General features: G+C 48.9%; 1 protein-coding gene across 1 annotated transcript in view; it reads left to right on the top strand.

Moving 5' to 3' along the window:
- The window catches only part of OBSCN (obscurin, cytoskeletal calmodulin and titin-interacting RhoGEF), a 108,717-nt gene that overhangs the window by 53,598 nt on the left and 27,196 nt on the right, over positions 1-27,923 (top strand). The window contains exons 49-68 of the mRNA XM_057540441.1: positions 627-905; positions 15,051-15,129; positions 15,353-15,477; positions 15,633-15,830; positions 16,485-16,517; positions 16,664-16,762; positions 16,925-17,143; positions 17,550-17,622; positions 17,917-17,984; positions 19,313-19,432; positions 19,587-19,726; positions 20,109-20,309; positions 20,435-20,517; positions 20,795-20,968; positions 21,742-21,898; positions 22,236-22,352; positions 22,436-22,600; positions 22,707-22,865; positions 23,019-23,196; positions 23,766-23,879. Coding sequence (XP_057396424.1) covers positions 627-905; positions 15,051-15,129; positions 15,353-15,477; positions 15,633-15,830; positions 16,485-16,517; positions 16,664-16,762; positions 16,925-17,143; positions 17,550-17,622; positions 17,917-17,984; positions 19,313-19,432; positions 19,587-19,726; positions 20,109-20,309; positions 20,435-20,517; positions 20,795-20,968; positions 21,742-21,898; positions 22,236-22,352; positions 22,436-22,600; positions 22,707-22,865; positions 23,019-23,196; positions 23,766-23,879 — 2,781 coding nt within the window. The remainder of the gene's footprint in view (positions 1-626; positions 906-15,050; positions 15,130-15,352; positions 15,478-15,632; positions 15,831-16,484; positions 16,518-16,663; positions 16,763-16,924; positions 17,144-17,549; positions 17,623-17,916; positions 17,985-19,312; positions 19,433-19,586; positions 19,727-20,108; positions 20,310-20,434; positions 20,518-20,794; positions 20,969-21,741; positions 21,899-22,235; positions 22,353-22,435; positions 22,601-22,706; positions 22,866-23,018; positions 23,197-23,765; positions 23,880-27,923) is intronic.

The following is a 27,923-nucleotide window of genomic DNA, read 5'->3' on the forward strand; positions in this document are numbered from 1 at the left end:
CAGAGCTCAATTTAAATCCCAGCTCTGCCTGCTACTGGTTAGCCTCTTGGAACCTCAGAGTTCTGTTCTGTGAAATGGATTCGGGAATACTGACATCCTAGAGTTTAGGGTTATTTTTTCCCCCCATGAGGGTTTCAGATATAATCTGTATAAAAGGTGGGGTTCCACATAGTCCAGCCTGAACCCCATTTCCCACTCCAGCAACTAAGGTTAATTAAAAAGTCATTTCACTGTTTACTTGCATCTCCCTAGGAACAACAAAGGGAGTATCATTAATAACCCACAGCATCATTCCTCCTCTTTAATTCTGAGCTACTAGCGTGCTTCCAATCCCAGACAACCGACCTTGGTCTTCCCTTTACTTCCGCTTCCTCCCCATTTCCTGTCTGCTATCTCTCTGGCTCATGGTAGCTTGGGAACCAGGCTAACAAAGAGAGGATTCTTCTAGAGCATGGGGAGGAGGGAAGAGCTCAGTTGGCAGAGACAGAGTTCTGTTTCGCCGCCCATTCTGTGAGCACTCATGTGAATGGGTGCCGTGCAGATCACGCACATTGAACCGCTGGCAGCTGGGGCAACTTGGGGGAGCCTGAGGCTAACGTGTCGTATGCCCTGCCCATCCCTCCCAGCCCCGGTGTTCCTGACTGAGCTACAGAATCAGGAGGTGCTGGATGGGTACCCCGTGAGCTTTGACTGTGTGGTGACAGGCCAGCCCGTGCCCAGTGTGCGCTGGTTCAAGGACGGGAGGGTGCTGGAGGAGGATGACCACTACATGATCAGTGAGGACCAGCAGGGCGGCCACCAGCTCATCATCACAGCTGTGGTGCCAGCAGACATGGGTGTCTACCGCTGCCTGGCTGAGAACAGCGTGGGTGTGTCCTCTACCAAAGCGGAGCTCCGCGTGGACCGTGAGTGCTCGGCCAGGTTTGATGGTTCAGGGTGGGATCCTGGCTGGGAGAGGCAGTGCTGGAGACCATTGGCCTCAGGCCGGGCAGGATCTGGGGCTGGAATGTCTTGTGGAGGATAGAGTGTTCTCTTGGAGCCCCCTTGAGAGGTGGCTGGGCTGGGGAGGTACCTGGAAAGGTTTGGAGGTACCCCATGGGCACAGTGGGTGGTTAACGGCACTGTGGCACAATAAGAAATATATATTTGGTCTTTGTCCCTGATTCCTGGCGGGCCCTAGACAGCTTCAGTACAAATATATCCATCTGATTTTTGACAAAAATGCAAAAGCAATTAAATGGAGTAAGGATAGAATTTCAGATTCAAGGATGGAATTTCAAATGATGCTGGAGTAATTTGAACACTCGTAGGCAAAAATATGAACTTTGACCTTATGTGAAAATTAGCTCAAAATGGATTAAATACTTAAATGTAAAATATGAAGCTGGAGCTGAAGCTGAAGCTTTTTTAGAAAAAAGGAGGAGGAGATCCTCAGGACCTAGGGCTAGGAAAAGACTGCTTAGACTTGACCCATAAAAGGAAAAATTGGTAAACTGGACCTCCTCAGAGTTAAAACCTTTTGTTCTGAGAAAGACCAGGTGTTGAGGATGAAAAGCTATGGGCTGGGAGAAAATACCTGCAAATCACATATCTTATAAAGGACTAAAAAATATGTAAAGGAAAGCTCAAAATTAAACAATAAAAATTTTTTAAAAAATCCACTTAGAAAAAAAAAAAATCCACTTAGAATAGGGGCAAAAGACCTTTCCATACATTTCAAGAGAGAGGACATACAGACGGCAAAGAAGCACCTGGAAGATGTGCCTGTTTTTATTTCCATTTCCCTCATGGGATCTCTCATGCGTTGCTGGTGAGAGTGTAAAGTGGTGCAGCCACTCTGAAAAACAGTTTGCAGTTGCTCACAAAACTATGTAGTCACTGTATGATCTAACAATTGCCTTTTTTGCTATTTATCCCAGAGAAATAAAAACTCAAATTCATAATAAAACCTGTGCCCAAATACTCATAGCAGCCTTATTCCCAATAGCCAAAAACTGGTAATGACCCAACTGTTAAACTGTGGTATGGCTATTCTATGGAATACTACTTGGCAAAGAAAATGAACAAATTATTAACACGTGCAACAATTCTGATAAAATTTCATTTTATTGCATAAAGTTAAACAAACACACATATACTCAATGGAGTTCGTGTGAAACTTGTAAAATCTGAACAAGATCGAGGGATCATAGCAATGTCACCTTTTATAGCTATGAGACAAGTTAACATCGCTGGAAACTGGGTGAAGAGTAAATGGGATCTCTGTATTATCTCTTAGAACAGCATGAGAATCTATAATTCTCTCAACAAAAAGGAAAATAAAACTATTAAATATAGCAACAAGTCTATTATCTTAAATAAGACGATATTTTCTATATTTACCTAAGTGTTTCCATTTCCAAGCTCTTTATTTTGCTATGTAGGTTTAGATTTCTATCTCGTAACACTTTCTTTCTGCCTGAAGGACATATTTTAGCAATTTTTGTAGTGTGGGGATATCTGAAAAATGTCTTTATTTTGCTTTTCTTTAGGATATTTTTTCTAGGACAGTTTTTTCTTTCCATACTTTAAAGATGTTGCTCCACCACCTATTAGCTTGCATTCTTTCCAATGAGAAATATGATGTCGTTCTTATCTTTGTTTCTCTGTGCATAACTTATCTTTTCTATTGGGATTTAAAAGTTTTTAGATATTTGCACACCATAAAATTCACCATTTAAAAATGTATAATTCAGTGGTTTTTAATATATTCACAAGGTTATGCTACCATCTAATTCCAGAACATTTTCATCATCCCAGAAAGAAACCCCATACCTATTGACTGTCACTCCCCATTCCCCCTCCCCCAGCCCCTGGCAACCACTAATCTGTTTTCTGTCTGTGTGGGTTTGCCTATTCTGAACTTTCCATGTAAATGGAATTATACGATATGTGGCTTTTTATGTCTGGTTTCTATTACTGAGCTTGTTTCCAAGGTCTATCCATGTAATAACTATCAGTGCTCCATTCCTTTTCATGGCTGAAAAATATTTCACTGTATATGGACAATTTATCCATTCATTGGATGACGTTTATCCATTGGTTTATGGCTACTATGAATAATGCTGCTATGAACATTCATGTGCAAGTTTTTGTGTGGACATACGTTTTCATTTCTCTTGGTTCTATACCTAGGAGTGGAATTGCTGGGTCAGATGGTAAACTCTATGTTTAACTTTTAGAAGAACTGACAAACTCTTTTACACAGCAGCTGCACCATTTTACATTTCTGCCAGCAGTGTACAAAGGTTCCAATTTCCCTACATCTTTGCCATCACTTGTTTTTGTTCATCTTTTCAATTATAGTCATCCTAATGGATGTGAAGTGGTATCTCATTGTGGTTTTGATTTGTGTTTCCCTACTGACTAATGATATTGAGCATCTTTTCATGTTCTTATTGGCCATTTGTGTATCTTTTTTTGGAGAAATCCTTTGTCCATTTTAAAATTAGATTATTTGTTTTTTTTAATTTTGAGTTGTAAGAGTTTTTTGTATATTCTGAGTACTATTGATAGATCCTTATCAGGTATATGATTTTCTTTTTCTTTTCTTTTTTTTTTTTTGTAATAGATCTTTATTGGAGTACAGTTGCTTCACAATACTGTGTTAGTTTATGTTTTACAACAAAGTGAATCAGCCATATGCATACATGTATCCCCATAACCCCTCCCTCTTGAGTCTCCCTCCCACCGTCCCTATTCCATCTCTCTAGGTCATTGCAAAGCACCGAGCTGATCTCCCTGTGCTATGCTGCTGCTTCCCACTAGCTAACTATTTTACATTCGGTAGTGTATATATGTCAATGCTACTCTCACTTTGCCCCAGCTTCCCCCTCCCCGCTCTGTCTCCTCAAGTCCATTCACTATGTCTATGTCTTTATTCCTGTCCTGCCACTAGGTTCATCTGTACCATTTTTTTCTTTTTTAGATTCCATATATGTGTTAGCACACGCTATTTGTTTTTCTCTCTCTGACTTACTTCACTCTGTAAGACAGACTCTAGGTCCATCCACCTCACTACAAATAATTCAATTTCGTTTCTTTTTATGGCTGAGTAATATTCCATTGTATATATGTGCCACATCTTCTTTATCCATTCATCTGTCAATGGACATTTAGGTTGTTTCCATGTCCTGGCTATTGTAAATAGTGCTGCAGTGAACATTGTGGTACATGTCTCTTTTTGAATTATGGTTTTCTCAGGGTATATGCCCAGTAGTGGGATTGCTGGGTCATACAGTAGTTCTATTTTTAGTTTTATAAGGAACCTCCTTACTGTTCTCCATAGTGGTTGTATCAATTTACATTCCCACCAACAGTGCAGGAGGGTTCCTTTTTCACCACACCCTTTCCAACATTTATTGTTTTTAGACTTTTTGGTAATGGCCATTCTGACTGGTGTGAGGGGATACCTCATTGTATTTTTGATTTGCATTTCTCTAATAATTAGTGATGTTGAGCATCTTTTCACATGCCTCTTGGCTATCTGTGTGTCTTCTTTAGTGAAATGTCTATTTAGGTCTTCCACCCATTTTTTATTTGAATTATTTGGTTTTTTGATATTGAGCTGCATGAGCTGTTTGTATATTTTGGGGATTAATCCTTTGTCCATTGTTTCATTTGCAAATATTTTCTCCCATTCTGAGGGTTGTCTTTTCATCTTATTTATGGTTTCCTTTGCTGTGCAAAAGCTTTTAAGTTTAGTTAGGTCCCATTTGTTTATTTTTGTTTTTATTTTCGTTACTCTAGGAGATGGGTCGTAAAAGATCTTGCTGTGATTTATATCATAGAGTGTTCTGCCTATGTTTTCCTCTAAGAGTTTTATAGTGTCTGGTCTTACATTTAGGTCTTTAATCCATTTTGAGTTTATTTTTGTGTATGGTGTTAGGTAGTGTCTAATTTCATTCTTTTACATGTAGCTGTCCAGTTTTCCCAGCACCACTTATTGAAGAGGCTATCTTTTCTCATTGTATGCTCTTGCCTCCTTTATCGTAAATTAGGTAACCATATGTGTGTGGGTTTATCTCTGGGCTTTCTCTCCTGTACCATTGATCTATATTTCGGTTTTTGTGCCAGTACCATACTGCGTTGATTACTGTAGCTTTGTAGTATAGTTTGAAGTCAGGGACCCTGATTCCTCCAGCTCTGTTTCTCTTTCTCAAGATTGCTTTGGCTATTCGGGATCTTTTGTGTTTCCATACGAATTGTAAAATTTTTTGTTCTAATTCTATGAAGAATGCTATTGGTAGGTAGTTTGATAGGGATTGCATTGAATCTGTAGATTGCTTTGGGTAGTATTTTGACAATATTGATTTTGACAATATTGACAAATTTTGACAATATTGATTCTTCCAATCCAAGAACATGGTATATTTCTCCATCTGTTTATGTCATCTTTGATTTCTTTCATCACTGTTTTATAGTTTTCTGAGTACAAGTCCAAGTCTTTTTCCTCCTTAGGTAGGTTTATTCCTAGGTATTTTATTCGTTTTGTTGCAATGGTAAGTGGGATTGTTTCCTTAATTTCTCTTTCTGATTTTTTGTTGTTATTGTATAGGAATGCCAGAGATTTCTGTGCATTAATTTTGTATCCTGCTACTTTACCAAATTCATTGATTAGTTTTAGTAGTTTTCTGGTGGCAGCTTTAGGATTCTCTATGTATAGTATCATGCCATCTGCAGTGACAGTTTTACTTTTTCTTTTCCAATTTGTATTCCTTTTATTTCTTTTTCTTCTTTGATTGCTGTGGCTAAGACTTCCAAAACTATGTTGAATACGAGTGGCAAGAGTGGACATCCTTGTCTTGTTCCTGACCTTAGTGGAAATGCTTTCAGTTTTTCACCATTGAGTATGATGTTTGCTGTGGGTTTGTCATATATGGCCTTTATTATGTTGAGGTAGGTTCCCTGTATGCCCATTTTCTGGAGAGTTTTTATTACAAATGGGTGTGGGATTTTGTCAGAAGCTTTTTCTGCATCTATTGAGATGATCATATGGTATTTATTCCTTAATTTGTTAACATGGTGTATCACATTGATTTGCATATATTGAAGAACCCTTGCATCCCTGGGATATATCCCACTTGATAATGGTGTATGATCCTTTTAATATGTTGTTAGATGCTGTTTGCTAGTATTTTGTTCAGGATTTTTGCATCTATGTTCATCAGTGATGCTGGTCTATAATTTTCTTTTTTTGTGATATCTTTTTCTGGTTTTGGTATCAGGGTGATGGTGGCTTTGTAGAATGAATTGGAGAGTGTTCCTCCCTCTGCAATTTTTTGGAAGAGTTTGAGAAGGATCGGTGTTAGCTCCTCTCTAAATGTATGATAGAATTCGCCTGTGAAGCCATCTGGTCCTGGGCTTCTGTTTGTTGGAAGATTTTCAATCACAGTTTCAATTTCATTACTTGTGATAGGTCTGTTTATATTTTCTAATTTTTCCTGGTTCAGTCATGGAAAATTGTACCTTTCCAAGAATTTGTCCATTTCTTCGTGGTTGTCCATTTTATTGGCATATAGTTGTTTGTAATAGTCTCCTATAATCCTTTGTATTTCTGTGGTGTCAGTTGTGATTTCTCCTTTTTCATTTCAGATTTTATTGATTTGTGTCCTCTCCCTTTTTTTCTTGATGAGTCTGGCTAAGCGTTTATCAGTTTTGTTTATCTTCTCAAAGAACCAGCTTTTAGTTTTATTGATCTTTGCTATTGTTTTCTTCATTTCTATTTATTTCTGCTCTGATCTTTGTGATTTCTTTCCTTCTACTGACTTTGGGTTTTCTTTGTTCTTCCTTCTCTAGTTGCTTTATGTTAAGGTTAGATTGTTTATTCGAGATTTTTCTTGTTTCTTGAGGTGAGATTGAATTGCCATAAACTTCCCTCTTAGAACTGCTTTTGCTGTGCCCCATAGGTTTTGGGTGGTTGTATTTTTGTTGCCATTTGTTTCTATGTATTTTTTTATTTCTTCTTTGATTTCTTCACTGATCTCTTGGTTATTTAGTAGTGCACTGTTTAGCCTCCATGTATTTGTGGTTTTTACAATTTTTTCCTGTAATTGATTTTCAATCTCATAGCGTTGTGGTCAGAAAAGATGCTTGATACGATTTCAATTTTCTTAAATTTTCCAAGGCTTGATTTGTGACCCAAGATGTGATCTGTCCTGGAGAATGTTCCATGTGCCCTTGAGAAGAAAGTGTATTCTGCCACTTTTGGGTGGAATGTTCTATAAATATCAATTAAATCTATCTGGCCTGTTGTGTCATTTAAAGCTTGTGTTTCCTTATTTATTTTCTGTTTGGATGATCTGTCCATTGGTGTAAGTGGGGTGTTAAAGTTCCCTACTATGATTGTGTTACTGTCGATTTCCCCTTTCATGGTTGTAAGTATTTGCCTTATGTATGGAGGTGCTCCTATGTTGGGTGCATAAACATTTACAATTGTTATATCATCTTCTTGGATTGATCCCTTGATCATTATGTAGTGTCCTTCTTTATCTCTTATAACAGTCTTTATTTGAAAGTCTATTTTATCTGATATGAGTATTGCTACTCCAGCTTTCTTTTGATTTACATTTGCATGGAATATCATTTTTCATCCCTTCACTTTCAATCTGTATGTGTCCCTAGGTCTGAATTGGGTCTCTTGTAGACAGCATATATATAGGTCTTGTTTTTATATCCATTCAGCCAGTCTGTGTCTTTTGGTTGGGGCATATAATCCATTTACATTCAAGGTTATTATCCATATGTATGTTCCTATTACCATTTTCTTAATTGTTTTGGGTTTGTTTTTGTGGGTCTTTTTCTTCTCTTGTGTTTCCTGCCTAGAGAAGTTTCTTTAGCTTTTGTTGTAAAGCTGATTTGGTGGTGCTGAATTCTTTTAGCTTTTGCTTGTCTGAAAAGCTTTTGATTTCTCTGTTGAATCTGAGTGAGATCCTTGATGGGTAGAGTAATCTTGGTTGTAGGTTTTTCTCTTTCATCACTTTAAGTATATCCTGCCACTGCCTTCTGGCCTGTAGGGTTTCTGCTGAAAAATCAGCTGTTAACCTTATGGGGATTCCTTTTTATGTTATTTTTTGTTTTCCCCTTTTAATATTTTTTCTTTGAATTTAATTTTTGTTAGCTTGATTAATATGTGTCTTGGTGTGTTTCTCCTAGAGTTTATCCTGTATGGGACTCTCTGTGCTTCCTGGATTTGGGTGACTATTTCCTTTCCCATGTTAGGGAAGTTTTCCACTATAATCTCTTCAAATATTTTCTCAGACCCCTTCTTTTTCTCTTCTTCTTCTGGGACCCCTATATTCGAATGTTGGTGCGTTTAGTGTTGTCCTAGTAGTCTCTGAGATTGTCTTCAATTCTTTTCATTCTTTTTTCTTTATTCTGCTCCTCGGCAGTTATTTCCACCATTCTGTCATCCAGCTCACTTATTCGTTCTTCTGCCTCAGTTATTCTGTTGTTGATTCCTTCTAGTGTATTTTTCATTTCAATTATTGTGTTGTTCATCTGTTTGTTTGTTCTTTAGTTCTTCTAGATCTTTGTTAAACATTTTTTGTATTTTCTCAATCCGTGGCTCCATTCTATTTCCGAGATTCTGGATCATCTTTACTATCATTATTCTGAATTCTTTTTCAGTTAGATTCCCTATTTCCTCTTCATTTATTTGGTCTTGCAGGTTTTTACCTTGCTCCTTCATCCATGACATATTTTTCTTGCCATCTCTTTTTTTTTTTATGAGTGGGATTGTGTTCCTGTCTTAGTGGTTTTTTGGCCTCAGGCTTCCAATGCTGAAGTCTGTAGGCTGTTGGGTAGAGCTGGGTCTTGGCGCTGAGAGGAGGACCTCCAGGAGACCTCACTCTGATGCATATTCCCTGGGGTCTGAGTTCCTCTGTTAGTCCAGTGGTTCGGACTCAGACCTCCCACCACAGGAGTTTCAGCTCGTGAACCCAAGATCCTGCAAGCTGCACAGGACAGCAAAAAAAAAAAAAAAAGAAAGAACAATAACAAAGTAAAACATAAAATTAGACTAGGAAACTAACAGATATGTTAGAAAAAATATAAAAATAAGAATATAGATGAAACAATAACTGGAAGGTAAAACAGAATCACAGTAATAAAAAAGAGGAGGAGAAAAAAAAAAGGTGGAAAAGGCCTTGGCTATGGAGGGCAGGGCCTAAGCAGGGTTGAGGTTTAGGTGGTGGGTGGGGCCTATGCTTAGGACCCACAGGGCTGGAAAAGGCCCTGGGAGGTGTGGGGTGTGGGGCTTAGGCTCAACAGAACAGAAGGGGCCCAGGCGTGTCTCCTGCCTCTGGTCTCAGGGGGTGGGGGACCCCACCTTGGAGCCCAGCAGGCTTCCTTGGTTCGAGTGGGCGGGGCAAATTCCCTCTGCTCCTTTCCTGCTCCTCTGGTCCCAGAGGGCCCCTCCCACCTTCCTCTCCTGATCTCCCAGGCCTTCCTCCTACATCCCCAGGACCAACCTGGCCTGGAGAGGACCTCTGAGGGCATAGGACCTGGCCCGAGAGCTGGGCAGACGTCCCCAGCCGATTGAGCAGGGGAAATGCTGGGCCCACTCCCCTCTGATCCAAGCCCCCGCGGGTCCCCCCAGGCATGGGAACCCCTCCCCACCTCTCAGCCACACCTCAGGGGCGCTGGTCCTGTCCAACCTCCACTTCTCCTCCCCCTCAGTCCCCTCATGTCCTGCTGGTTTTCTTGCGGGTTCTTCCTGTCTCCTTGGGCATTGGGGTCCCCCACCAGCATCCAGCACGTGCCCTAGTTGTCTCAGATATATGATTTTCAAATCTTTTCTCCCATTCTGTGGGTTGTCTTGTCACTTTCTTGAGTGTTCTTTGATGCACAAAAGTTTTAAATTTTGATGGAGTATAGTTTATCTACTTTTTCTTTGGTTTCTTGTGCTTTACTTGTCATGTCTAAGAAACCACTGTCTAATCCAAAGTTATAAAGATTTACGCTTATGCTTTCTTCTCTCATATTTAGGTCTTTGGTACATTTTGAGTTCATATTTGTATATGGTATGAGGTAAGGGCCCCAATTCATTTTTTTCCTGTGGAAATCCAGTTGTCCTAGCACTATTTGTTGAAAAGACTATTTTCCCTCATAAAATTGTCTTGGAACTCTTGTCAGAAACGAATTTCTATTAAATGTGTAGGTTTATTTCTGACTCGCAATTCTATTCCTTTCATCCAAATGTCTGTCATTATGCCATTACCACACTGTTTTGACTATTGTAACCATGTATAATATTGTTTTGAAATTTTTAACTGTGAGTCTGCCAACTTGGTTCTTGTTCAAGATTTTATGACCATCCTGAGTCTCTTGCATTTTCTTATGAATTTTAGGATCAGCTTGTCAATTTCTGCAAACATGATCTCTGGATACTTTTTAAGACTTTTTTTTATCATTGGTTTTGAGTAATTTGATCATAGTCTTTGGTGCACTTGTCTTTATTTATATTCCTTGCGCAGTTAATTGAGCTTCTAGGAATTTTGGGTTAATAGTTTTCATTAAGTTTGAAATTTGGGGGAGGCATTATTTCTTCAATTATTTTTTCTTTCCCCCTTCATTTGGGAAGTTAAGTTACACATAATCGAGCCACTTGCAGTTGTACTACAGCTTACTAATAATCCCTTTCCATTTTTATTAATAAAATTCTTCTTTCTCTATGCATTTCATTTTTCATAGTTTCTATTGCTATGCTTTTATTTTCACTATTCTTTTGTAGTATCTAATCTGCTATCAATCCCATCCATTGTATTGTTTATCTCTAGAAGTTCTACTTGAGTCTTTTTTATATGTTCTATATCTCATCTTAACTTTTCAAACACATGGAATACAGTTCTAATACCTGTGTTAATGTCCTTATCTCCCAGTTTTAACATCTGTGTCAAATCTGACTTGGTTTTGACAATTGATTATTCTACACATTATAGGTTGTGTGTTTCCTGCCTCCTTGCATGTCGGACAGTCTTGGCTGAATGCCTGACAGTGTGAATTTAACCCTGTTGGGAGCTGGATATTTTGTGTTTCTGCAGGTGTTCTTGAGCAACACAGTGTGTTACTTGGAAGCAGCTTGATCCTTTTGGGTCTGGCTTGTGTGATTTGTTATTTGGGGCCAAGGCAGTGCTCAGTCCAAAGCTGATCATCTTCATCTGCTGAAGTGAGAGTGTTCCTGAGTACTCAACCTGATGCCCTGTGAATTATGAAAGTTTCTAATCTGACTGTAAACAGACATTATTCCAGCCCTCGTGCTCCTCTGGTACTACTGCCTCTAGTGCTTTCAGATGGCTCTTTCCTGTGTGCATGTGCCAATCAGTGTTCTGTGGCATCCTCGAGGGAGAGGGCCCTCTCTCTGTGCAGCTTTCTTTTCTCTGGTTTTCTGTTCCATGGGCACAGGCTGCCTTTGTCTCTCAGGACATCAGCTGTCTCCTCAACTCAGGGTCTGCCTGGCTCTGCCTTAGTTTCCTTTTCCTGTAAACTTAAGTCAGGAAGCTGGGGCAATTATAGGGCTCACCGTTGTTTCCTATCTCTAATACATCACTCTCCTTCATTCATCTTAACCATTCTGATGATTCTGTACCCAATTCCAATGTGTGTGGGGGTTTTTTTCCCACAGAAAGAAATTCTCTGAGACACCAGCCGAGTGCCCTACAGTTCAACTCAATTCTGACACCATCCACCTGGAAATAGCATCAGATCCCATAGGTTAAGGGCTCAGTCCCACAAGGCTGCCTCCCCCACCACTTCAGATATCAGCTGCAAGTCCAGGTTGTCACCTGTGCTTCTGGCCAACATGCTATAAATTAGAGGTTCCAATGACCCCCTTCCTTGGGTTTTAATAATTTGCTAAAGTGGCTCACAGAACTCAGAGAAACATTTCACTTACTAGATCAGCGCTTTATTATAAAAGGGTATAACTCAGGAGCAGCCAGATGGAAGAGACGTATAGGCAAGGCACGTGGGAAGGGGCAGGGCCAAGCATGCCACTCTCCCCCAGTGTCCATGTGTTTACCAGCCAGGAAGCTGTCTGAACCCTATCCTTTTGGGATTTTATGGAGACTTCATTACACAGGCACAACTGATTAAATCATTGACCATTGGTGATTTAAAAAAATTTTTTTATTGGAGTATAGTTGCTTTACAGTGTTGTGTTAGTTTCTACTGTACAGCAAAGTGAATCAGCTATACATATACACATATCCCCTCTTTTTTGGGTTTCCTTCCCATTTAGGTCACCACAGAGCATTGAGTAGAGTTCCTTGTGCTGTGCAGTAGGTTCTCTTTAGTTATCTATTTTATATATAGTATCAATAGCGTGTATATGTCAATGCCAATCTCCCAATTCATCCCACCCTCCCTTTCCCCCTTGGTATCCATAGGTTTGTTCTCTATGTCTGTGTCTCTATTTCTGCTTTGTAAATAAGATCGTCTATACAGTTTTTTCAGATTCCACATATATGCGTTATATACGATATTTGTTTTTCTCTTTCTGGCTTACTTCACTCTGTATGACAGTCTCTAGGTCCATCCACGTCTCTACAAATGACCCAATTTCGTTCCTGTTTATGGCTGAGTAATATTCCATTGTACATATGTACCACATCTTCTTTATCCACTCCTCTGTTGATGGACATTTAAGTTGTTTCCATGTCCTGGCTATTGTAAATAGTGCTGCAATGAACATTGGGGTGCATGTGTCTTTTTGAATTATGGTTTTCTCAGGGTATATGCCCAGTAGTGGGATTGCTGGGTCACATGGTAGTTCTATTTTTAGTTTTTTAAGGAACCTCCATACTGTTCTCCATAGTGGCTGTATCAATTTACATTCCCACCAAAAGTGTAGGAGGGTTCCCTTTTCTCCACACCCTCTCCAGCATTTATTGTTTATAGATTTTGTGATGCAGGCCATTCTGACAGGTATGAGGTGATACCTCATTGTAGTTTTGATTTGCATTTCTCTAATGACTAGTGATGTTGAGCATCTTTTCATGTGCCTCTTGGCCATCTGTATGTCTTCTTTGGTGAAATGTCTATTTAGGTCTTCTGCCCATTTTTTGATTGGGTTGTTTGTTTTTTTGATATGGAGCTGCATGAGCTGTTTGTATATTTTGGGGATTAATCCTTTGTCAGTTGCTTCGTTTGCAAATATTTTCTCCCATTCTGAGTGTTGTCTTTTCGTCTTGTTTATGGTTTCCTTTGCTGTGCAAAAGCTTTTAAGTTTAATTAGGTCCCATTTATTTATTTTTGTTTTTATTTTCGTTACTCTAGGAGGTGGGTTGAAAAAGATCTTGCTGTGATTTATATCATAGAGTGTTCTGCCTATGTTTTCCTCTGAGAGTTTGATAGTGTCTGGCCTTACATTTAGGTCTTTAATCCATTTTGAGTTTATTTTTGTGTATGGTGTTATGGAGTGTTCTAATTTCACTCTTTTACGTGTAGCTGCCCAGTTTTCCCAGCACCATTTATTGAAGAGGCTGTCTTTTCTCCATTGTATATTCTGGCCTCCTTTGTCATAGATTAGTTGACCATAGGTGCATGGGTTTATCTCTGGGCTTTCTCTCCTCTACCATTGATCTATATTTCTGTGTTTGCACTAGTACCATACTGTCTTGACTACTGTAGCCCTGTAGTATAGTCTGAAGTCAGCAGCCCGATTCCTCCCGCTCCGTTTTTTTTTTTTTTTTCTCAAGATTGCTTTTGCTATTCAAGGTCTTTTGTGTTTCCATACAAGTTGTAAAATTTTTTGTTCTACTGTGAAAAATGCCATTGATAATTTGACAGGGGTTGCATTGAATATGTAGATTGCTTTGGGTAGTATAGTTATTTTGACAATATTGATTCTTCCAGTCCAAGAACATGGTATATCTCTCCATCTGTTTGTGTCATCTTTGATTTCTTTATCAGCATCTTATAGTTTTCGGTGTACAGGTCTTTTGCCTCCTTAGGTAGGTTTATTCCTAGGATTGAACTCAATCTCCAGCCCCTCTCCCCTCCATGGACGTCAGGGGATCCCAACCTTCTAGTCACATGGTTGGTTACCCTGGCAACCAGCCCCCATCCTTAGGGGCTTTTGGAAAATCACTTCATTAACATAAAAAACCCCACCTCTGTGCCTCTCCTCACTTAGGAAATTCCAAGGGTTTAGGACCTCTGAGTCAGGAACAGGAGGAAGACCAAACATATATTTCTTATTATAAATCACAACATCATAACCATTGTTTTGTGTATTGTGTTTGTTTTCCTTTGGTTGTTTCAGGGGGCCAGTGTCTTAGTTCAGGCTGTTATAACAAAGTACCATAGACTGTGCAGCTTAAATAACAGAAATTTATTGCTTAAAGTTGTGGAGACTGGAAGTCTGAAATCAGGGTGCCAGCGTGGTTGGGTGCTGGTGAGAGCCCTCTTCTGAGTTGCAGATGGCCATCCTCTCACTGTGTTCTCACATGGGGGAAGGGGCAAGGGGTCTCTTCTTATAAGGGCACTAATCCCATTCATGAGGCTCCACCCTCATGACCTCATCTAAGCCTGATCACCTCAGAAAGATCCCATCTTCAAACACCATCATGTTGGGGGTTAGGACTTCAGCATATGAATTTTGGGGGGACACAACATTCAGACCTTAGCAGATGATAAATCCAGACCCTCTTCTCCATTGTGGCTAGAAGTTGAAGTCCCTGCTGTTGGTTTTGAGGCCTGTGTTATCCTTGTTCCTTAGTTGGCTGGAACTGGAAGATGCTGTTGTTGCCACTGTCTCCTATTTATGAAGCCCAGTATTTATAATGTGTTGGGTCTTGTAGTTAGTTATAGGCCTGGAAACATGGGCTGGTAACAGCCTGGGGACAAGGAGGGGCCGCAGGATAGCTGTGTCCCCCATGCCTTCTGACTCAGAAGTGTGAGTGGCTCCCAGGAATGGCTGTGCAGTGAGAATCAGGTAGCCTCTGGGGTGGGACCCGTTCCCCAGGCAGATGGGGTGCAGGCCTCGCTTCAGCTCCACCCTTCATCCTCAGTGACCAGCACCGACTACGACACTGCTGCAGAGGCCACGGAAACCTCGTCCTATTTCAGCGCCCGAGGCTACCTGTCCAGGTAGAGGGCCATGAAGGGGTGGTCCTGGGCCCTTTGCGGGGGGTGGCAATGCTGGCTTGGACTGACAGAATCCAAATCCTGGAGCCTTCAACCAGGCCACAGCAGTCTCTGTCCAGGAAAGAGGAGACCTCAGAAGCCATCCACACTTGACCCTGGTCCCCTCCTGTCCTGGACCCCTCACTGGTCCATCTCGCATCTGCCCCTTCTTTGTTCTCCCTGCCAGCCGGGAGCAGGAGGGCACGGAGTCTACCTCAGAGGAGGGGCAGCTGCCGCAGGTCGTGGAGGACCTGAAAGATCTCCAGGTGGCCCCCGGCACAGGTCTGGCCAAGTTCCAGCTCAAGGTGAAAGGTAAGGGGGAGAGGGATGAAGGGCAAGGAGCTGCCTCCCACCAGAGGGAGGGTTAGGGTTAGGGTTAGATCACCCAGGGGTCTCTGAGGGCCTGTGGAGGGCATGGTGACCACTGGGCTGTGGCCCGGTGCTAACCACTCCCCCTGCGGTCCCAGGCTACCCCACGCCTCGACTGTACTGGTTCAAAGATGGGCAGCCCCTGACTGCATCTGCACACATCTGCATGACGGACAGGAAGACACTGCACACCCTGGAGATTGTCTCGGTCACCAGAGAGGATGCTGGCCAGTACTCGGCCTACATCAGCAACACCGTGGGTGCTGCTTACTCGTCTGCTCGGCTGCTGGTCCGAGGTGGGTGCTCAGGGATGCAGCAGAGCTTGGTGTCCACACCCAGGTTGATGTCCACCTATAAACCATGCTGTGGCAAGCCTGGGAGCTAGGGCCCAGTGGTCACTGCCCCTGTGTGCGGAAGTCACAGGTGGCCAGAAGCTGGCTCCCAGAGAACATGGGCCCTTAGAGGGCGTGGGGCCCATGAAAACTGACCAGCAGGCAGGATAGCTAGCTGGTGGAGTAGGCCCAGGCAAACATGGGGCCCTCCGTAGACTGCAGAGGAAGAGGCAGGTAGTAATTTGGGGAGTAGAGGTCTGAACTTCCTTATTTTCCAGAGTTCTGAGCACTGCAAGGTGATTCCAAGTCTTGCCCAAATCTGCCCTGGTCTAGGGACCCAACACTGCCTGCGGCATTGCTTCAGTGTGGTGTTTTGAGCTCAAGCATCCCCGAGTTGGTTTCAGAGCAACGCCCCAGAGTCCTGGGCGGGCATGGGTAACATTCCATCTGGTCCGTGGGGACTGAGTGTGAATTCCATGTCTGCATGGCCAGGTTTAGGAAAGGTGCTGTGTGTAGGAGTGGGCGGGGCCATCCTCGGGACCCACACCCTGCTAGGCAGGCCCACTCAGGGGAGGGGGCACCTTGGTGCTGTAGATCTGACTTCTGTGCTTTCTTCAGGCCCCAATGAACCAGAAGAGAAGCCAGCATTCGGTGAGCCGACCCCAGAGGGCAGAGGGAGGGAGGGTGGGGTGGGCACTGGGAACAGGTTCAGTGAGGGTGCGTGAGGGGGACGACCACGTGGAACTGGGGCTCTGCATCGGTGACTGTTTACCACCAGCCGCCCCATGTCTCTCCAGATGTACACCAACAGCTGGTGCCACCCCGATTCCTGGAGAAGTTCACCTCCAAGAAGGTGAAGAAGGGCTCCAGCATCACCTTCTCAGTGAAGGTTGAAGGTGAGATGTCCTGCCTCCCTGTCCCACTCAGGAGAGCCCCCAGGGAGGTCCCCTCCCTGCCCCCACTCAGGACCCTCCTAGGGAGGCTCAGAGGTGACCCCTGCCTCCCAGAGCCGCCCTCCTGGTGTGGGGAGACTGTCCACCATATAATCCTGCCTGCAGGAGACCCACCCCCAGCTGTGCATTGGCTGCGGGAGGAGGCTGAGCAGGGCGTGCTGTGGATCGGCCGCCACACGCCGGGCTACACAGTGGCCAGCTCTGCCCAGCAGCACAACCTGGTCCTTCTGGATGTGGACCGACAGCACCAGGGCACCTACACCTGCATCGCCACAAACGCTGCTGGCCAGGCCCTCTGTTCCGCAAGCTTGCACGTCTCTGGCTGTGAGTGGGCATGGGTGACCCAGCCAGGAGTGGGAGAGGGGCAGTGTGGGTAGTGTACAGCCTCAGAGCTCATGGGCCAGCTCCCACCCCCTACCCTGTGGGCTCCGCTCAGCTAGCTGAGACCCTCCTAGAGACACCCTGCCACCCTCAGTGGTTTCTTCCTGGGTCCCTCTCAGCTCTTCCCAGGGCGGGTGAGTCAAGTGCAGACCCCATTCCCGTCCCTACCAGTGGTGGGATGACCGTGGGCCAAGTTGGGACACTGGGCACAGTCTTCCTCGGGGCTCCAGATGACAGGGCCAAGGCCCCCTGGGGGGTGGTCCGGGCATCCCTGGCAGGGGTCCCGATCAGAATCAGAGCTCAAGGGTATGAGGTGTCAGCCTGGTCGCTCACCCTGTTCTCCTGACAGTACCTAAGGAGACTGGGGCAGCGGAGGAGCAGGCCAGGGTGAAGGAGGCCCTCATCTCCACCTTCCTGCAGGGGTGAGTGAGGGGCTGCTCAAGAGCCAGAGGGGCCAAGAGTGAGGTCCCGGGAGTGCGGGTCCTGGGAGTGCAGGTCCTGGGAGAGTGGGGTCCTGGCCCTGGGTGGGGGGGCAGTGCTGCTGCTGGGGAGGGAGCTCCATCACAGATCCCAGCCCAGCTCTGCCCACCTTGGGCCATGTGGCTTGGGTCCCCATTGTAAAGAGAGGACTTCCCCAGGGCCCTGTGGCATCCAGGCCCACTGCCCCCAGACCCTCTTTTCTGTCAGGCCCTTCAGGATACCTCCTCTCCCTTTAGGATCCAAGCTGTTTCCGAACAGATGTCGGAACCTTCAGGTTTCACTGACCTCGCTGGGCAGAGGAAAGGTACGGGCTGGGTGGGCACACATCTGTGCGGGGTGGGGGACAGGAGGTGTGGAGGAGGCTGCCCAGCTGGCAGGCCCCAGGACCGTGAGGCTCCTCCGGACCATGTGGCCCTAGGAACACCTGCTTGCCTCGCCCTGGGCTGGGCCTCCCTGCCCTCTTATGGGCCTAATTCTGAGCTTTGGTTGGTCTCCGGGCCATTTCTGACCCTCGAGGATGTGGAAGCTCACGGGGGCCCCTGGGCTGGGCCAGCCCTTGGCTTAGAGCTCATGTCCAGGGGGCTGTACGGATGCCTAGGAGCAGGCAGCTGCTGAGTCAGGGCTGGCATGAGGGCAGCTCGGGGAGGCAGGTGCTGGCTATGCTGCCGGCAGGGCCCCCACTCTGTCTGGGATTCTCCCCCTGCCCCCAAGCTGGGTCCCCCTACTCCCAGTCTCTAAGTGTGCCTGCCCCCTGACATGTCCAGCCACTTCCTGGCCACCTGCACAGTGCCCCAGCACCTTGGCATCTTTAAAAAATTGTTTTGTGGAGAATACTGAGTCTGCCCAGAAGTTGAGAGGAGGGAGCTGTGCACCCCATGTACCCATTGCCCACCTTTGGGATCACTTCTCCACTGACCTGCTTTGTTAATTTACCCATCCCTCCCTTCCCTGTGCTGCCCCCATCCCAAGCCGCCCTCATTCCCCCTTAACCCCAGCAACTCCTCCCAGCCCCTCACACCTGCAAAGGATCCCACTTCCATCAAGGTCAACCTGAAGCCATCAAACCACAGCTGCCAGGGGTCTGGCCCCCCAGCCCTCGGGCCACAATTTGGGGGTCCTGCCCCCTGCCTTCAGTGTCCAGAACCTGCCCTCATATTATACTTCCTGGCTGAGCTCCTTGTGATCTCCGTCCCTTCTGAGCCCCTTCCCAGACCAGCGGCCAAGTGGCCAACAGGAATGGAGGTGGCACAAACCCCACTGGGGACCCCACAGCTCCAAGCTCCAACCCCAGCCTGACCATTTACCCAGCTTTGCCCTTAGCTGCCCCTGCCCACCGCCTTGCAACCATGCTGGCTACCTGCTGTCCCCTGACTGCCTGCTCTCCCCACAACCACCTGCTGCCCCCACTGTCATCCCTGAGTTTGTGGTCCCCTAAGTCACACCTTGGCTCAGTTGCCCTTGAGCCAAAGAGACCCCTAGTCGTGGTCAGCCTTCCCTGCTTCTGGCAGCTCTGGCCCAAGTCTGTGCGTCCCCTTGGCTCCTCTGACCCCCAAGCCCAGGGTGGGCCTGGAGGCGGGTGTTTGGGCACATCTGTGGAGCACATGGCTGGCTGAGCTAGGGTCTGGCCCCCAGGAGAGCTCCCGGCAGCAGAGGCCTGTGGCCACCTGTCCTTGGCCGAGGTGGGCACGGAGGAGTTCCTGAAGAAGCTCACTTCGCAGATCACAGAGATGGTGTCAGCCAAGATCACACAGGGTAAGGGTAGCTGGTGATGGAATGAGGTGCAGGGGTGGCCGTGACTGAGCCCCCAGGACCGGGGCCCCTCCTCACATGAATGCCCTGTAGACCCATGGAAGGGCGGCATGGGGGGCAGGCCCTTCGAAGGCATCATGTGCCCTGTGTCCTCCAGCCACACTGCAGGTGCCTGGAGGTGACAGCGATGAGGAGTCCAAGACGCCGTCCGCGTCCCCCCGGCATGGCCGGTCACGCCCCTCTTCCAGCGTCCAGGAGTCATCCTCAGAGTCCGAGGATGGAGACTCCCGGGGAGAGGTGCATGGGCAGGGGAGGGGTGGGGCAGGGTGGGCAAGGGGGTATGAGAGTGTCGGGGGCAGGGTGAAGGTGGAGTTGGTGTAGGGGGCCGGGGGAGCTGGGGCAGAGGAGGTGTGGGGCACACACCTGAGTGGCCAATATCACCACTGTGACCCAGGACACCCCCAGCACCCCAGAGGTTCCTCCTTGTCCCCTTGGGGTGGGCCACCTGGCACTCCTGGTAGGATTTCCATCAGTAGAGATGGGTTGGGCCTGTTCTAGAACTTCATGGAATCTCAGGATGGCTGCTGCTTCTCCACTTAATTCCAGAGGCCTTGTAGCCTGGGGCCTTGGGAGGCCCACTGGCCCCTCTCCGGGTCTGACTCAGTGACTTCCCCCCCAGATCTTTGACATCTATGTGGTCACGGCTGACTACCTGCCCCTGGGGGCTGAGCAGGATGCCATCTTGCTGCGGGAGGGCCAGTATGTGGAGGTGCTGGACTCGGCGCACCCGCTGCGCTGGCTTGTGCGTACCAAACCCACCAAGTCCAGCCTCTCTCGGCAAGGCTGGGTGTCTCCTGCCTACCTGGACAGGCGGCTCAAGGTACCTGGATGGCTGGAAGGGTGGTCCTGGGGTTGTACCCCGCTTCCCCATGAAGGTGGGAGCCTCGCCCTGGAAGGACAGGCTAGTGCTCAGGCTGTCTATGACCCTCTCCTGTCTCTCAACAGCTGTCACCTGAGTGGGGGCCAGCTGAGGCCCCTGAGTTCCCCGGGGAGGCTGTATCAGAGGATGAGTACAAGACGAGGCTGAGGTGAGGGACCACCAGGCAGGAGCTGTGGGAAGTTGGGTTCCTGTGGGGGACTCCAAGATGCTAATTACACCCAAATCCCCTGGGGCTGGCCTCTAGCCGGCGGGACCTTGCCTGGAAACTTCGTGTGGTGGGGCTGCCTGGTGTGTGAGGGTGCCCTCCCTCCACCAGCTTTCCAGGCCCATTCTGAAAGTGGGCAGCAGGATGCACGTGACTTGGAAGTGCCCGGTTCAGCAGCTAAGCTCCTGGGTCTTCCTCTCATGGCTGTCTCCCCACCCAGCTCCATCATCCGGGAGCTGCTGAGCTCGGAGCAGACCTTTGTGGGCAAGCTGCAGTTCCTGCAGAACCACCACATGCAGTACCTGGACCACTGCCCCCACGTGCCCACGGCCGTGGCCAGCCAGAAGGCAGTCATCTTCCGAAATGTGCAGGACATCAGCCACTTCCACAGCAGGTGGGCATGCAGGGTGGGCCTCAAGGCTATTCCCCGGTCTGTGTGTACACGCATGTACACACGCACATGCTTAGACACACACTTGGACACACTGTTCACATGTGTAGACACATATGTGCACATACAAGTCATACATGCACAAGACACATGCCTACACACACGTGGACACACCACACATGTGCATACACACGTGGATGCTCACACTCGCGCATGCATGTACCGACAGGGCTGTACTCCAGGAGAGTGGGCAGGAGTCGAGAAGAGACAGAACCTTTGATGACTTGATTCACCCACTGGTGCACCACACACCTGTACAAGGACACACATGGCCCCAGGCACACAGGCACGTGCACCTGGCTTATCCCCGGAAGTGCCTGTGGCACACCTACCCACTGCAACCCAAGTACACAGACATACCCCAGAAATGTGCGCACACACGTACATGGGCACACACAAGTACATGCGCATACCTGCACATGCACACACCGCCCTTCACATGTGGGCATACATGTACATGGCACACACACGAATACATGTACACCCACAGACACGTACTCCCTGACGTGCTTGCACACCTGCACATAAGTGCACGCCCCGAAATACCACATATGCGTGGCCCTCACAGCCCAGAACGCTCACTGCCATCCACAGGAACCCGGCCCTGGGCAGGAGCCTGTTTCTTCCCAAACCTCAGGGTTTGGGGCTGGGTTGTGGGTCGTGGGTGAGGGTCCTGATGTCAGCCCTCACCTGACCACTGTTCCCCTCCATGGCAGCTTCTCACAGGAGCTGCACAGCTGCGACACGGATGATGACGTGGCCATGTGCTTCATCAAGAACCAGGCAGCCTTTGAGAAGTATCTGGAGTTCCTGGTGGGCCGAGTGCAGGCTGAGTCGGTGATGGTCAGCATGGCCGTGCAGGAGTTCTACAAGGTGCCCCTCTGCCCGTCAGCCCTGCCTCCACTCACCAGGCTTGATGCTGGCTTCCAGCTCTTAGATCATCTTCCCTGACCCTGCTCAGGCCCCACTTCAGCCTGCCCAGGCCCCCTGGCCCCTAGCTTAGAAAAGCGGGCAGGGTTCCCCCCAACCCCAAGCTCTGCTCACCTGTTAGACAACGACACCGGCCATCACCTGGGGCAGCGGTGGGGCCCACCTGGGGAGGAGGGTCTGTGTGTGGGACCCCGATCCACCAGCTTTGGGGCTCTGGGGACATAAGCCATCTGGAGGCTGTGCCCCCGCTGCCCTGAACCCAGCCCTGCGGTTTCCACAGAAATACACTGAGGAGGTGCTGTCAGCCGCAGATCCTTCGCAACCACCCCCGCCGTCCCTGCAGCACTTCCTGGAGCAGCCGGTGGAGCGGATCCAGCAGTACCAGGCCCTCCTCAAGGTAGGCAGGGCTGACCAGGGGCTGCGGGGCCACCCCCGTGCCCAGCCACCCCAGGTCTCGCCCTGACCCGCAGTCTCCCCCAGGAGCTGATCCGCAACAAGGCGCGGAATGGACAGAACTGTGCACTGCTAGAGCAGGCCTACGCAGTGGTGTCGGCCCTGCCGCAGCGTGCCGAGAACCAGCTGCACGTGTCGCTCATGGAGAACTACCCGGGCACCCTGGAGGCTCTAGGCGAGCCCATCCGCCAGGTCTGGGGCTGCGGGTGCAGTGGAGGGCCTGGGCAGGTGGCCAGGGCTTGTGGAGGGCTGGTCTCCAGGCTGGGCCTGGCTGACCACAGGCTCACCGCTCTCCTAGGGCCACTTCATTGTGTGGGAGGGGGCACCGGGTGCGCGGATGCCGTGGAAGGGCCACCACCGGCATGTCTTCCTGTTCCGCCACCACCTGGTGGTCTGCAAGCCCAGGCGAGACTCGCGCACTGACACCTTCAGCTACGTCTTCCGGAACATGATGAAGGTTTGCAGGGTGCCAGCGGAGCCTGGGTGGGCAGAGGGAGGCCATGCAGGATGTGCGGGCAGGTGGAGGCTGGTGGCCGGTCCTGCAGCCCTGTCCTGGGTGACCATGGCTCAGCCTGAATCTGGGCAGTCAGCCTGCGTCCTCCCCCCACAGCTGAGCAACATCGACCTGAACGACAAGGTGGAGGGCGATGACCGTGCCTTCGAGGTTTGGCATGAGCGGGAGGACTCAGTACGCAAGTACCTGCTGCAGGCGCGGACGGTCATCACCAAGAACTCCTGGGTGAAGGAGATCTGTGGCATCCAGCAGCGCCTGGCCCTGCCCGTGTGGCGTGAGTGCCTGGGCTCATGAGGCGAGGCTGGATGGGAGGCTGAACCTTTCAGCCTGGCTGTCTGGCTTGGGGGCACCCAGGTTGGCAGGTCCTGAGCTCTGGCGCCCTGCCCCTACCTGGGCAGGCACAAGGGAAGGGGCTCGATTCTGGGGCAAGTGACTCACTCTACCCTTGGTTAGCCCTTAGTCAGAGTGTAGGGCTGGCCCTGACCAGAATTGAGGGGAGCCTCGAGGTTCACTCGGGGCTTTCCAGCACAAGGCAGGTGCCCAGACTGTGTTAGGGATGTGAAGGGCCCAGAAGTCTTGGTTTTGCTTCCTCGCTTAGAACAGGAGAGAGGATCCCATTTCAACATGCCCTCTTTTTCCACAGTCCCTACCACTCCCCAGTATACAGCCAAACTGTGTCACTCACCCTAATGCCCATCCAGGCCCTAGTGTGGTACTATGGACAAAGGCTCACAAGGGATGGTATCTGTTGCAACCACACCCTTGGTCGTGGGGCTCTGGCCCTGCCAGGTGTGCACCTGAGGGGACGGGTAAATGCTCCAGGCCCTGCGTATGTATCCTCAGGCCCCCCGGATTTTGAAGAGGAGCTGGCCGACTGCACGGCTGAGCTGGGCGAGACAGTCAAACTGGCCTGCCGTGTGACGGGCACACCCAAGCCCATTGTGAGCTGGTACAAAGGTAGGCCTTTGGGGGCCAGTGGATACTGACCTTGCAACAAGCAAGAGCTGCGCAGAGGGAATCAGGCTGGGCAGGGGGCCAGGGATCCAGGGTGGGGTCTGGACACAAGAGACAGGCCTCCTGTCCCGGTTGCCTGCTCCTGAATCAAAGACAGGCTGGCCAGTGTGCACAGGCGGATGAGGTGGGACAGAGGCGGAGGCTGCTTAGCTATGCATCGTGTTCCTGACGCAGTGGCTCTGCCCACCACTGAATCTCACTCATTAGCTCTCTCATTTGACGTGTTTGTGCTGAGTGCCCAGGTACCATTCCAGGTGCAGGGAAGGTGCAGTGAACAGGCAGATCAACCTTGTCCAAGGAGGCTGACCTTCTAGGGGAGGAGACAGATGACAAGCACATAGACAAATGTGTAATATTTGTGACCAGCCATAGAAATAAGGCAGAGTGAAGGGCAGAGAGTAGCCATCATACAGACATGTTGGAGGAACTCCAAATAGGCAGTGAGGCTCCAGGAGGACAGGGGAGGGGGAGGCGCTGAGGCAGGTGTAGTGGGGAATGAGGCTGGGGAATGCTGGGCCTTGAGGGCTGCCGTGTGGGTCTCAGATCTGACTCTGTGTGTGATGGGAGCCGCAAAGTTTGGGGGTCCCCAGGAACACCGAGTTCAGGAGCCCAAGACCATTCTCACTGGACACCAACTGCAAGGTTGGGGGTCCCATAACCACCTTCAGGTTCAGTGATTCACTAGGACTCACAGAACTCAGCAGAGCCGTTCCACTCAGGGTTCTGGTTGACTGCAGTAAAAGGGAAGAGGCACATGGGGTGGGGTCCAGTCGGGGATCCAGGTGTGGTCCAGATGTCCCCCCAGTGGAGTTGTGAGGACATGCCTGTTTCTGTCAGCACAGATGTGGGCCGTCACACGGAGTGTGGCCAACCAGGGACACTCACTTGTTGAGCCTTGTTGTCCAGGGTTTCTTTTGGGGCATTCACGTAAGCTGACTACCTGCATGGCTGACCTCAATCTCTGGCCCCTCTGAGGTCAAGCTGATGCAGTACGGCTTAAAGCGCCCACCCTAAATCACAGTGTGGCATAGACCATCTGGCGTGGTCCAGGCTCCCAGGTAAACCAAGATACTCTTAATTAGGCCTCACCTGGCTGGCAGGTAGGTCTCCTCCTCCGGGCTGGCAGGTAAATCCTGAATCCCTAGTTCAGTCCCAGGAGCCAAGTCCAGTCCTGGTTTTGGAGGAGCTGTCCCAGGGAAGTCAGTCCTCCTGTCCTGCTTGTTCACAACCAGCTGGGGCATTTGTTCACCCACGAATGGCTAAGAATGGGGCTGGAGAAGACATGCAGGGGCATTTTGCTGGGACGTGAAAGAGGGGCCGTCCCAGTCCCACTGTCAGAGCTTCAGGCCAGAGTCAGTGGAGCAGCAGCTGGTCCCCCGCAGCACCCTGGGGATCATCCTTCTGGAGTCTGTGGGGTCCTGGGATCTGTGGAGCTCCCTTCCCAGCTGCCTCACAGAACCCATATGTAGTGCAGCTCCATTTCCCTGCCATCCCTTCTCACACCCAAAACTTTCACCTGTGACGGTGGGTCCAGAGAGACAAAGCCATTCCATAAAAGTTATTTAGAAGTAAGAATGAGCCTCTCAGCCGCCACCTTTCAGCTGGGCTGCCCCCAGGAAAGTGTGCCCGCCGGGCTGCGTCTGAGGGGAACGAGGGATGCACCATGCCCAGGAACAGTCAGAGTGGGATCCCAGGTTCCCAACTGTATCCAGACAATCCACTGTCCCTTTCATCTTGACCATTACCCTGTGAGCAGCTTGCAGGCTTTGACCCCTCTGAGGACAGCTGTGTCCAGTGAGTAGAGGAAGCAAGGGACAGTCAGACGGTCAATTCATGCTGGGCAGCTTCTGTGACAGACGACACAGGTTCTCAAACTGCAGGTGTTCCAGGCAGCATACACAGCCATGTGGTGTGGCCAGAGCTGGCGGTTCACCGACCTAAAGCAGCATCACAGTTGGAAACACCACAGATGGCCCTGAGAGGCACCCATCTGCCAGATGGGGGGGTCCACCCCAAGTGACGTGCACCCCCCTCACCTCAGAGCCTCTCTCTTGGCAGTCCCCTGTCTGGCATGCACTGGAGCTCAGTGCCACGTGCAGTGCAACAGCTCTACACAGGAACCCTGGTGGGAGCCCTTTCAGTGGCCTCACTTTGCCTCCACGGTTCATGGACCCAAGGAAGGGTGTCTTCAACCCACCTGTCTATAGCCTGTTAAGTGTCAAACCACATAGCCAGGGCGTTCACAACATCTCGAGGTCAGTGAGCACATAACCTTTGCCAGGAAAAGTAACATGTGGCAGGAGAAATCAGACTCAGCAGCCAGCAAAGTGTCATTCATTTGGCGGAAGCTTGAGTGTCGGGGGAGAGGGCCAAGTCCTGATCCACCCCCCACCCCCACCCAGGGGCAGCCAGCAGGGAGCAGAGAGCACCAGCGATGTGTATGAGAGATCATGCCCATGCGAATGCAGGGACCTCTGGTCTTGGTCCTTGCATGCCAGCAGGAAGGAAAAGCAGGTGGCTGCAATGCCCAGGACTCCCACCAGGAGCTGTTAGCCTGCACAGCAGACCCTATTACAGCCACCCTGTCCAAGTCAGCTAGAGCCACAGGACCAGTGACTGGATTGGGCTGGTGACAATCTCCTGCCAGCCACCACTCTCTCTGGCTGTTGATTTTGGACTCGGCCTCTCTCGTTACCTTGGCTCCTTTCACATCACCCAGCAAGCCTGGAACTTCCCTTCTCCTCCTGGGGTTCTGTTGGCAATCTTGGGAAGGGATAGGTTGCTGGGCTGGAACTGGTTACGTGCTCTATAGCCACCTATCCAAGTGTAGGGTGTCCCCACCCTTGTGTGGAGCAGGGAATTCCAAACAGCAAACATCAGGGTCCAGAGGTAGAAGCCACAGTCACAGCACCCTGACTTGACCCCAAGGTGACATTACTTTTCCTGCTCTCTGGGGACCTTGCTCACATCCCATCAGTGGAATCAGACGCCTGTGTCCAGCAGAGTCATCAAAATCTAAGTTCTCCCCCTGCCTGAAGTGCCTGGCATATCAGATGGGCATGTAGGGCCTCTGGTCCCTCTGGGCACAGGGAGACGAAGGCCCACTTCTGATTATTTTTCTCTTAAACAGAGGTGAAGGTGGAGGAGGAGGAAGGGGCCAGGGATGGAACAAGACACACTTCCATAGCTCAGTAATATCCAGTGTTTTGGGCTCGCTCAAAGCCCTAAACGGGACAGCAAGATTGTCACTACTGATCCCATCTGTTTTAGCTTCAGGGACCCCTTGACTTAAAAACCATATCACATTGTTCGGAGGGGCTCTGTGCCCCTTGCCTGGCTGGGGTTTAACTTTAATGGTGGTGACCTTTTGGATGGGGTCCACTTAGCAGGGGTTTCCACTGGCCCAGAGCCATGGTAACATCTCCCATCCTCTTTCTGGGTCTTCCCATAAGGGCTGAGTGAGTTTTCCAAGGAGGCAGGGCCACCTGTCAGGAAGCACTTACATCTCTTTGGATCATCTTCTCCAGTGTGTCACCAGCATTCTAGACACCATCCAGGTGCCATGAGCCCATGTGCCAGCTATTGATGGTTCCCCGTAGAGGTTTGTCTATATCAGGGAGTTGTCCCGAGCCAGGGTTCACAGCAAACACTGAGATCCTTTACTGTTAACTCTAAAAGAATCCTGCACATGTTTGGTGCCCATGCCTCTCATCTCTGAGTTCTAGCCCTGCTCCTGCCTGCATTCTGCCCATCAGGATTGGTGATGGCTCTCTCCTTGCACCCAGTGTAGGTGTGTGTTTCTGTGACTGGGGTAAGAAGGGAATGGAACCTTCCTGGGACTCAGCATGAGTTCTAATATTTGTTGGGAAGTGGGGCTGACCTGAGGCTGAACCAGCAATGTCCCCGCTGCACGGAAAGAGTACATCAACCAAGACACTATCCAAGTGTCTGTCTTTGAACCCACTTCTCAGTGCTCAGATTGCAGCC

This window comes from Balaenoptera acutorostrata, chromosome 2 (assembly GCF_949987535.1).
Source record: "Balaenoptera acutorostrata chromosome 2, mBalAcu1.1, whole genome shotgun sequence".
NCBI classification, from domain to species: Eukaryota; Metazoa; Chordata; class Mammalia; order Artiodactyla; family Balaenopteridae; genus Balaenoptera; species Balaenoptera acutorostrata.